The sequence below is a fragment of the Centroberyx gerrardi genome, chromosome 18 (assembly GCF_048128805.1).
Source record: "Centroberyx gerrardi isolate f3 chromosome 18, fCenGer3.hap1.cur.20231027, whole genome shotgun sequence".
NCBI lineage: Eukaryota > Metazoa > Chordata > Actinopteri > Beryciformes > Berycidae > Centroberyx > Centroberyx gerrardi.
Genome location: NC_136014.1, coordinates 17,249,788 through 17,261,584, shown reverse-complemented (window position 1 = coordinate 17,261,584; position 11,797 = coordinate 17,249,788). Strand labels below are relative to the sequence as shown.

General features: G+C 44.8%; 1 protein-coding gene across 2 annotated transcripts; it reads right to left on the bottom strand.

The window, feature by feature from the left end:
- Positions 1–4,514: 4,514 nt before the first annotated feature.
- bmp2b (bone morphogenetic protein 2b) lies at positions 4,515–11,174 on the bottom strand. Of its 2 annotated transcripts, XM_071923340.2 has the most exons (3): positions 10,779–11,174; positions 9,437–9,804; positions 4,516–5,817 (listed from the first exon to the last, which is right to left on the bottom strand). In XM_071923340.2, the coding sequence occupies exons 2-3, from the start codon at positions 9,789–9,791 to the stop codon at positions 4,904–4,906; spliced, it is 1,269 nt and encodes a 422-aa protein (XP_071779441.1). In that variant the 5' UTR covers positions 9,792–9,804; positions 10,779–11,174; the 3' UTR covers positions 4,516–4,903. The 2 variants fall into 2 exon arrangements, with proteins under 2 accessions (XP_078146074.1, XP_071779441.1); XM_078289948.1 differs by lacking the exon at positions 10,779–11,174 and having other exon boundaries at positions 4,515–5,817; positions 9,437–9,797.
- Positions 11,175–11,797: the final 623 nt, after the last annotated feature.

Genomic DNA, 11,797 nt, shown 5'->3' with positions numbered 1-11,797 from the left:
AGGATCAGTTGAGTTCACCCTTCCCCCCAAACCTAACTGTAACCATCAGAGGAGTAAACACAACACTGACCTTAGATCAGTGTCTAGAGGCAAATCCATCCTCCAGCCTGTTTTAGAAGCCCATATGTGGTCCATATGGAACTCCTTCCTGTGTCCTCTCTGTGGAAAAGACTTCGTCCACAAACTGCAAAGGTGCACATCCTCAAATCCATACTCATTTGATAAAAGAATAGCAATGCTATTTTATAAACCTAAGGATTTTTTTTTTACCTTGTGGTAAAAAAAAAGATAGTCTTTAGTCATATCACAAGATGTTTATTAGAAAATAGCTAATTATTCCATTATTTGTAAATTCATTCTCTGTGTCTCACTGATTATGTAACCAAATCAGAAAGAACCCTTTAATGTCATCTGTCTCTCTCTCTTTCTCTCTCTCTCTTTCTCTTTCTTTCTCTCTCTCTCTTTCTCTCTCTCTCTCTACACACGCCACATATTTTCATTTTCTCCAAACGAAAGAGAGAGAGGGAAAGAGAGGGAGGGAGAGTATTGCACACAATGTCCAGACTTGATGAGAAAGGTGTGTGTGATTCACAGTCCTTGGATGAGAGATGAACAGCTCTGGTGTTACGAGCTCGTTTGTCCTGCTGCTGCCTCCCATAGCCCGTCGATGTAAACTCTCTGGCACAGGGTCACGTCCATCCTCTAAGGTTTCATTGCCTTGTTCTCTGGAGTATCATAATAGCAGAGAGAGCTTCTAACGGTGCATTATAGCTTAACTACTAGACTATACTGCCATGAGTATAAGGCTATATAATGGTCTCCTCTTGTCTCCCATTGAGTCCCAGCCAGAGGTAATGATTCCAGCATGTCACTCCAGGCCAACTCCGCTGTGATTGCATGGATGATTAGCTCTTACAGTAATAGCAGTAGCAGAACATATTTCAGGAGCAAGTTAGTGATAGCTTTTAGTAATGTAGCTGTCATTTCCTACATGCCTCTTGTTATGCGAGTGTACCAACACATTAGACAAGCAGACAGACTCGTGTATTTGTGCACATGCGCACATATGCACCCACAGATGCACTTGCACGCATGCACGCTTGTGTGAGCATACAAATACACACAGCAGAATGAAAGACTAAGGCTGTATATGCAAAAGTACTATCATCCCTGTAGTCAATCTGGAAAAGTAATTTCCATATTTGCTCTGCTCCTGAATCTGTGGACGCCCGTCTGTTTGATGTGTTCAGAGCTGCAGCACAGATGCCACAGTCTCAGCTATGCTGGACGTCATCTCACTGGCTGTTCTCGGAAAACAGAAAAAACACCATGTGCACCACCTCTAAAATTAGTGCGTGCGGCACATGAAGGAGAAAGGAAGAACCGAAGTAAGAAAAGGCTCAAAAGTGGCTGCTGTCTCTCCCCGCTTCTCTACATTTTCGTGTCCCACCCTGGCACGAAGCCAGTCAAGATCTCCCATAGCGACAGAGCACTCTGCTTCATCAAAGGTGCACGGCACGCCGCATACTTTCCAAATCTGGGCCAGCCAGAAATCTGGAAATCTGATTTTATAACCCTTATGATTTGGGTTGTTTGGAGCTGCAGATACTTTTGGTGTGGTTTGCTGCACCGAGCAAAACGAATGAGCCCTGCCACGCTAGTAAAGACCAGCTCCCAGTGTTGTGCTCATCAGTTGTGTGGCTGCTCTGTTGTGTGTTTGTGCATAAACAAAGAGAGCGAAGGACACCTTTAACTGATTTACCAGATGTTCAGGGAGAAAGAAGGGGAAAATCTGTTTTCAGAGAGTGACTTCGCAGAGGTCTGTGTAGCAGGTGAAGAGGATCTTGCCAAGAAAGCATATCTCACAGTTATGCTTTTATAACTAAATCACATGGAATACACAGTCGCACACACAGTCAACATTTTTCGCTCTGCATCAAAACCTGTATACTATAAAATAGATGATTTTATAGTCCATGCAATTGTACACAAGCAGTAAAAAAGGATGGATCCTGGAACATAAGCATGTTCTCAGTCCCTGCCACTGGCTGACCGCACTTTGAGCCACTAGTCCATGTTGACGTGATGAGCCTAGAAGTCTGTCAGTAATGGCAGAGATAATAGGTCCTTATTACTTTGACCCTTGACCCCTGTTCTTAGTGAGAAGTTTAGGAGTGGTCCCTGAGGAGCTGTCTGATACTAACCTGGCTCTAAAATGAGAACTCCCAGAGGGCAGAGGAACACTGGCTAGCTCACAGTACAACCGGAACCAAATTCAGCTGGGACGGGGTGCAGGAGGGGCGTTTCAGGAGCGCTACCCATGTGTTACCCACCCTGGGAGCAGTATTTCCACCCAACCCAATGAAAGGTTTATGGACTTGAGCTATAAAGGCAAACCACTAAATCTAACACTTTTTTAACACAAGCATTTTTCTTCTCCCCCACTCTTGAGCTCACCCCCGAAACTTTGGCAGCAACTGTTTTTTTTTTGGAGGTTAAGGTTTTTAGTGTTGATTTTTATCAAATGTTCATTAAGTGTACCAGCGAAGTGACTTCCTCCTGAAGTCCATTAAAATGGTGCAGGGGTGTTTCAGGCGCTGCTACTGGCAGAGCGATGGGGAGCCCATGTGCTGGGCTGCGGTATGGTGGGGTCCACACAGGAGAAATGGACACCAGATGGGATAAGAGGGGGGGGAGCGGATGCAAGGTAAAATAAAATAACACATGCAGAAGATTGAAACTGAAATGTGGTGGGAAGGAGGAGGAGGCATGTGTGTGTGTACGTGTGTGTGTGTGCGTGCGTGCGTTGGGGGGATGGGGGGGTGATAGAACACAAAATGACTGGTTGGTTGCATCATCTACAGTAGATAGGTGCTATACACCCATAGAGGATAAGAATGAGTATTTTGACATCTGTTATTACCTAACAATGTCTGTGTCAATAGATACAATGAAAACCAGTTGGCAAGGCAAACACTGTATAGTATATGAGGTAGACATGATCTGAGGAACATGAAAGAATTTGACATTTCAATGTTTTTACTGCCCATGAATAAAGTCTCACGGCTCCTTCTAAATGTTTTGATTTACAATTCCTATATAAGTAACAAGCGTATCTTTGTTCAATGCACATTTGTTTTTGAAGAGAAAAAGCCCACCAGGAAACCCTTGAATAGATGATTGAAAAAACAACCACGTTGGTTTTCCATGCAAGCGTATGCATGTGTCTGAGATTGAAAACCAACATTCCACGGTCCCAATGTGCGCTCACATAAAAAACATTCTATTTAGAGCATTTTGAGCTGCCTTGTGTTCCCTCCAAACCCTTTCTAATGCAAACACAGCAGAAAACGCAGTCAGTCAAACTCCACAAAACTCTCCCTCTCCGTTTCTCTTCCCCCTCTCATTATCTGATCTGCTATTGTGGCTGCAGTATAAATTTTCATCTGTCTCTTTCTGGAGCATTTTTAGTCAATTCGGTTTGGTCTAGATATCGCATTGTTTTGCACGAAGAACATAGCAGTATTAAGATATTAACTCAGATGTTCGTGCTTGGACTGTCTCATTGCAACATCTGATACGTTTTGTTTTTGCCAGCCAGCCAACACCACTGTCTCAGTGAATAAAACATGACTCTTAAGCTGTTCTTGGTGTCAGTGTGTGGTATTGTTTGTGTTGCAGTTCATTATCTGCTGCTGCTAACACGTTTTCTGAAACGTCCCTCATGGCCAACCGGGGCTTTTTTCCTTAGTGCCAGAAACACATCAGAGCCTTATGACTCAGAGACGACAAAGGAAGGCAGCCAAACTCGGGGAAGCGGGGAAGAATCTGTCTGAGCGTGTGCAGTATGGGGGCAAGTACAGGTGTGTGTGTTTGTTTGTCTTTATTAATTAAAGTTGCAGTAGACTCTTTTCTTGCTAAGGGCTTGTTGGTGTGTCCGCTGCAGAGTTTGCAATTTGTAGTCGCGCTATAAATAAACTCTCTCAGACTTTCCTTGGAAGCCCTGCAACACTACAACAGTTTACAGATTACCTTTTTTCCATCTCTTAATATCAGTCAAGAACAGAAAAAAAACATAGGGGCTTTTGGAAGAGCCTTCCCAGGGATCTTTGCAATGACATGTAATGCAGGAAAACATGTTCTGCTGTTTTCCTAATCCTCCCATGGGAGTCTATCACATCTGTAGGCTTGTAGCTTGTCACTCCCCTCCTGTGACCCTACACCCAACTGCAGTCCATTACACCACTGGCACCCTGACCCGGCCCTGTCACTTTCCTCTATAAACTTCTATTGTTGTTGGTTTCCAGTTACATTTACCATAAGAGCCCAATGCTTGGTTTGCAATCAGCGCTCGAGTGTGAGCTTCTGGTCATGTGTTATTTCTTCTCGGCTAATTTATGTGGGAGTTCGAAACTCTGTTATTCATGTATGGAGTCAGCCACACACGTCGACCTCTGACAAGGATAAATCAACAATTGCTGGTGTTCACGGTAGCTGATCTCGGAAAACTGGAGCGACCACGTTTTCTCACGATAAATACACATTATTTATTTACAAATAAAGTGGTTATAATAGAAATAAATACAAAATAAAAATCTGAGCATTATACTTCATGTGGTATTGCACCCATTTCGAAATGTACATCAGGAATACATTTTCAAAACCAGTAAAGGAATATTCCTCTGATTAAAATATTTATTTTTTTCCCAACTTTACGTAGACATAAATATATTCATATATAGTTTTTTTTTCTTCTTCCACAATAGCTCTGTTTTGTGTCTTTCTTTCATATAAATAAACGTCTTCATTGGGAAACCGGGTGTCCATAATAACCTCTTATAAGTCTCTTTCTCTCAGTCTCTCTCGCCCCCTCCCTCTCTCCGTCCGTCCCGCTGTCAGTTTCTCACCGGCAGCCACATCCCTCCACCACCATGTCCTGGTAGTTTTTCAGGATGACCTTCTCGTATTCGTCCAGGTAGAGCAGGGAGATGGGGCTGAGCTCGGTGGGCACGCAGCAGGCTCTGGGGATGTTAGAGTTGACTGAGTTGACCAGCGTCTGCACGATGGCATGGTTGGTAGAGTTGAGGTGGTCCGCCAGGGGGAAGGGACATTCCCCGTGGCAGTAAAAGGCGTGGTAGCCAGGGGGCGCCACTATCCACTCGTTCCACCCGACGTCGCTGAAGTCCACATACAGGGCGTGCCTCCTGCAGCTGGCCTTGTGCTGGTGCTTCCTGCGTTGTTTGCGGAGGGCCGCCTGACGCTTCTCCCGTGTGTGGAGGACCGAGTCCCCGCGGCCGTCGTGGCCGTAGGTCACCAGCAGGGGCCGAGCCTGGGGCCACGAGTCCTGGTCCTGGTGCAGGGACCGGCTCACCCTGACGTGCCTGCTCCGTCTCTGGCCGTGCTCCCCGTCCCCCTCCCTCTGCTCTGGGTGAAGCACCTCCACCATGAAGCCGTGGTTGCGGCGCCCCCCGGAGGTCCACTGAGACACGGCGGGGCTGACGTCAAAGCTCTCCCAGCGGCTCAGAGAGTCCTGCACTAGCCGAGTGTCCAGCAGGCGTGTCAGGGGTTCCCCGCCGTGTGTGGCAGGGGCTCCGAATATCTCGTGTATGTTGATACGATGAAAGCCACCAGCGGGAGCACTATTACTAGTGCTGCTGTTACTGGAGCTGTTGTTGGCGGCCACAGCTCCCATGACCTGATCCCTGAAGATACGAAGCTCCGCAGAGGTGATGAGCTCCCCTCCAGGGACAGAAGTGAGGTTGAAGTAGAACTGCTGGGTGGTTCTGCCCTTCAGGCTGGCCAGGGCCTCCATAGACTCTACAGGAGATAGCACAGAGACAAACATAGTGTAAGGGGATAGGGGTCTGAGATGCATGCCAAGGGTGAAACAAAGAGTTTAGGCACGGTACAAGAACGAGAAACAGCATCTATGATTAAAGCCTAGTTGGCTTCATGGATCCATTGTGAGCAGGGAAACATTGGCCAAGGGTGGTTTCTCACATGGTTTATTTTGCTCTCTCTCTCTTTCTCTCTTGCTCTCTCTCTCTCACACACACACACACACACACACATACAGTCCACACACATACACACAGCTGAAAGCTTTCCTTCTCGCTGCGTGCAGCCAGCCAGGCTGCCACGTGGTTATAGTGAGTGGGTGTGGGTCATTGTCACACAGGCGTCACTCAGACACCAACACTTTGTATGTATGACTCAAAGTAATAGCAGGCAAATCCTTGTGGTGATCTAATGGCATCATTAGTGTCATGCTCATAAATTTACCGGGCTAAATGTCAGAAGATCAAAGCAGTGTCCTCCCATGTTTTGATAAGATCAAGCAGAAGAACAGCGATAGCATCTTCTGTTATGCATGCTAGTCGGCCTCTAAATGCCACATGGAGGATATCTGCCCTTTACAAATTGGCTGCTACATGCAATTCCCACTATTAGTGCATGTATGGAAAAAGGCTGCACCATATATCTAAGGATCATCAAAGCTGAGTTTTAACAAGAGAGCAATAGGGAAGTCAATATGGGATTTATCAGATGAACACCAAAATGTTAATACCTTTAAATGCCAACCATTGTATTAACCTTTGCAGAACTGGCCAGCTCTGAAATTATATTATTCATACACTGTATATTAAAGTTTCAAAATGAATGCGAACAAGTCTTTCTCAAAGCCAGAAGCTAGAGAACCGGACTCTTATCTGCGATGCCATTAAGATGTGAAGGCTGGAGCCAATCCATTGACCGTAAATGAGAGACTGGGTATTTACAGAATGTTTGTTTGACATTTTACAGCCAAATGAGTTATATTTGTAAGCTGTGCTAACAGTTCTGAGCCTGGAAATATATCATCAAAACCCAATATCCCCATATATATTGCCAGAAAATCATCTTTGTCACTGCCAGTCCCCCTTTCCATCTCTATCAATCACATCCCAGTAGGAGCTACATCAAACTCTTCTTTGTTGTTTCTGGCTGAAGGATACTACAGTGAATGTGCAGTTAAGACAACTATTATAACTGTCCTGGGGCATCCGAAAATCATATCTGTATACTCAATTTCACTGGTATTCCCCTTTAAAGTGTACAATAAATGACAAGAAATGTTTATAAAAGCGGCAATTTTCTTTCTTGCAGTCCTACTTTGAACTTTTACTTTATGAAGATCATAGATGATACATATACATACGTTTTAATCTGTTTGGTGTGGTAAAATAAACACAAACTTTGAACTCAGTGCTTTTTCAAAGGAGGCATTTAGGAAATTCCACCTTCTCATCCTAAACCTCCCTCCAGAGGCACAAAGACCTCAATTAGGCCTATCACTCCTCATTTGATGTGGGAAAACCCCTTGTCTCTCTTTCCCTCTCCTCTGTCCCCAGTCCCTCTCTTTTCTTCCTCAGCTCCCAAATCCCCTTCTCCCTCTTTTTCTCTTAGCCCCAAATCCTCTTTTCTCTCTCTCTCTCTCTCTCTCTCTCTCTCTCTCTTACTCTCTCTCTGTCTGACTTTCTTCCTCTCTTCCTCTCTTTCTGTCTTCCTCTCTTTCTTTCTTTCTTTCTTTCTCTAACAGTTCTCCCTCTCTCTCGTTGAAGGAACTGCTGTGTGAACAAGTTGTGGCTTGTCAAAAACTTGTGAACCACAGATATGAGTGTATCAACATTCCTAATTTCTTTTTGCACTGCATGCCAAAACAAAAGATAACGGCTAATGTTGGGTCATTCATCACGGACCTGTCTCTGGCAGCCGGTTCCTGTGTAATAGTGGAAATGTTCTATTTGGCATGGAAAATGGTTATTTTTGAAAACTGATAGGGCAGAAACTAATTATCCTACTGAAATTAATATCAGCAAGCAGATGTGATGAATGATTGGAGCTGCTTGCTTTGATGTGCTGGGCTTACATCTGTAGATACATGCTTATTATACAAGGTGGCCATCAATTCCATGTCTCTTGACATGGGAAGACTAACAACCCTGCAACTCTGTTAGCATAGGATGAAACGCCCGGGGGAGAGTATGTAAACATAGTCTGAGCACATTCCTAATGGCCGGTGGTGTCAAGGTGTGTGCTGGCCCGGTGCAGAGGTTTCCAGTAGTGGGCTGGGAGCAGTCACTCACCCTGGCTGCCTGGGCCAGGATTGTTTGTAATGTGTCAGTATAGCCACTGGGTGTCATTGCACTAGGCCTCTGGAGAACACCCAAGCAACCACTCAACCACCCCTCTGACTCAGCCCTGGTGGAAACTTCCCCACTCAAACACTTAGGACTCTGTATAAGGACTCTGTGTAAAACCCCTATGGACTCAGTGGCTTGTATATTGTAAAAACTGGAACATGGACCATAGGAATTTGAAAAGTAGATATAGAGTTGCTCGCTATGATATTTTCACCATTAAAAGGTTGCAATCCATTTTTCATACATTTTAAGGGGTTTGAATAATATCACCAAGTGCACCACTCAAGTGCCTAGAAACTGAACTAAGCAAATAAATATAGCATCATTAATGTTTGGATGTTGCATGTTGACTATTAATAATGTATAGGAATCCAGTCAGTTTTAAAAGTAAATGACCGTTTGCATCAATAACTTCGGATAAGCACATATGCCTGGTGAACTAATGCACTTTAGCCAGGGGCTATGAACTTTTACTGTATGAACCTTAATCATCTGAGCAGCATATGTTTCTGGGGAGGGAAATGGGATTGAATTGAAATTCAACAATCAGCGCATATCCAAGTTATAAACTAAGTATGCAATTATGGTGTTATATTATTGGAACGTGCGTAATGGCGCACAGCGCGGAGAGAGCGATTTGGAAAGAATAAGGCGCGCAGCCCCCCTTCCCATTTACCAAGGACTAATTTCAGTCCTGTTCAAAATGACTCAGAATTCAGTCTGACACGATGACTCTGTCATAATGCGTGTTAGTATAATGTCATGTCGTGTGTTATTGAAGTAACAGGGTGATGACTATCACCTGCGCAAAGGCACACCACCCTTTATCCTGCTCCTGTGGTGCGTGTCTGGAAAAACTGTTTTCAGAGCCCACGCAAACACCATCAATTATTAAGAAACAAATTACCCCAGGGATACCACCACCCTTGATGTTTTTGAAGCCTGTGGCAGCAGCGCCTGTGGAATGTCTGGTTAAAGGTTGCATCACTACATGGATTAGAGTGAGTTTAATTGCGCATCAGTTGCTTGTCTGTAAATCGTGTCCGTGAGTTTTAAAGTAATTATTCGCTTATTAAGGAAGAGCAAATAACTTGGACGCGTGTCACCTTTCGATGACTAACGTTCCATAAAACAGCGAAGACTCTAAAGTTCAGTCTTGACGCACTGAGTCATGTTTAAATATAGGTTTGGGTTGTCTGAGAGAGCCGAGGAGCTCTCCGGCTGACAGGTAAAGGTATGTCACTAATACATACCTTCATGGTGAAAGCTTCTAATCGTGTTGGCCTTGCTGGCGGCTCTCTCTGCGTGTTTCCCCATGCTCTTGGGTCGTTTAGTGCTGTGGTCTCCGTTTGCTGAGTGCATACGGTAAAGGTCCACCATGTACTGCGGCACCACGGCCTGCTTGCTCGGGGTCGGCCTGCGCCTCAGTCCGAACATATTGAGAAGCCGAAGCTCAAACTCGTTGAGGAAGCTCTCCGACTGCTCCGGGGTCTGCTTCCCGGATTCGCTGTATTTCCTCCGGCCGACCTCGGGGATAAGTCCCGTAGCACCTTCCAGCAACACCTGAGCGAGCAGCAGTACCATGAGAGAGCGGACCACGGCGACCATGATCAGTCAGTCCCTGTGGAGAAAGTTGGTTTCTGTCAATACACAGGCGCTGAGGTATTGACATGAGGGGGACACATCAGGGGCTTCACTGCAGCATTCCCCCAGCTGTGTGTGCTCCCTCCATACAATAGGAATTATTGAAGGAGAGCAGGTTAAAAAGGGGAGACACCTCTTCACTTTGAAGTAGAACAAAAAAGGGCTGGGAATAACACCCCCGTCGGCTACGGCGCTTCTATCTGAAATAGGAGATTGATCTTAACATTATAGAGGCAAACTAAAACATGAAAATATCAAGGTGAGGAAGTTATGAAAGAGTCGAACAAAAAAAGGGGGATGGCACAGGAAAGACAGAAATCAAAGAAAGCAGAGGGGGGAGACTGCAGACAAAAAAAGTCCCCAATTAGAAGAGATAAGAAAACATGTTTAGTGAATGGATATGAAAAGAAAAGAAATACAAGTGTGTGTAGCCCGAGAGATCACACGAAGCATGAAAGAATGTTGTCAGGAAAAAGGGTTAGAAATACAGCCCAAGAGAGGCAGTCAGACGGTGCTACAAGCGTCTATTTGCAGAGGCTTTGACGGTCATGTATGACTATAATCATAAGGGATAGAGTTACTTCAAGAGGCTCGCAGGTGTTAGATCTGACGTGCGTACCAGGGCCAGATGTAGCCCGGACAGGACATTAAAAACACATACATCAAAAACTAAACATCATCTGAATAGCACAACCGAGAGAGAAATAAGTTTTACTGTTTAAGTTTTTTCACAGCTTTTTCCCCCCGAAGTTCAAAATGGAAATGCGTAACTTTTACGCACACACCCTATAAGCATATATAGTGGAAGAATAGTCGATTTGCAATAAGAAATTACATCTTTCTTCGAGAACCACATCATTTTACTCCCAAAGGCATTATTAAAACATTCAAAGAGTTTTTCTTCTAAGGAAAACTGAAACAGTTCAACAAAATCCATCACTGTTATTTTACCTGATGAGGAAGCGCTGTGTCCGGTCGTCGTTCCACCTTTGGGCTCCGATAAATTCCACATTAATTCGTGTTTAATCCACGCTGCTTTTCCTTGGCGGACCAAAGACAGCCCATGCACAGCACCGATCGCCTCTCGCACATATTCTCACCAGCTGCAAATCGGGTTAGGTCTTGGTCAATACGGAAAGAAAAAAAAATATGTTAAGTCTATGAGGAAGCGGGTTCGCGTAGGCAGGACCGATCTAAGTATAAAGCATCTTGGTTGAACATCTTCAAAAGCAAACTGTTCGCGGAGATAAAAGTTGAGCGGAGCTGGGTTTTTGGAGAGATAAGCGCACTGAAGTGTCGCTCCTTGGACCTTGTTGCTGTGAGTTGTGGAGCGCGTCGCCTCTCCTCTGTGCGCCACAGCGCAGTGGTTCAATTGATTGGTGCCTTCTCTTCCCCCAGCGACTCTTTTTGTCGTACAGTGATGTCACCAAGGCAAGGCTGTCAATCATTTGCCCATTATAAAGCACCTCCTGCATGCCTCTAACTCGGGGGCTCCCAAACTTTTTCATGTCAGAGGTGCTCAAATAAACACACATTAGGGGCACGGACCCCCATTTGATAAGATTTTGTCCCAGGAATTCCCCCATATGGGAAGATTTTGTTGTTGTTAATTTAGTATTGACTTGTGACTTGTATAGCTGTTTACACTGTAGGGGGTGGGGGTGGGGGGGGTGCAGTGGTGAGAGTGAAACCTATGATTAGTATAATCATTCTCATACATTCTCTAATTGGGGTTATTTTAAGTGAATTAAATTATAGTGGAATTAAACTATTCCTCATTTTGCTGGCGACCCCCTGGAGCTCCCCTCAAGGACCCCTGTGTCCCCAGACCCCACCTTGAGAACCACTTCTATATATAAAAACTCTGTCGCCCTATCCCAAACATTTTTTTTTCTGCTGCGTCTTTACGTTTGCTGGAAATTCACTCTATAAATATAGTTGTAAAGTAAACAATTAAAACCATACTGTTG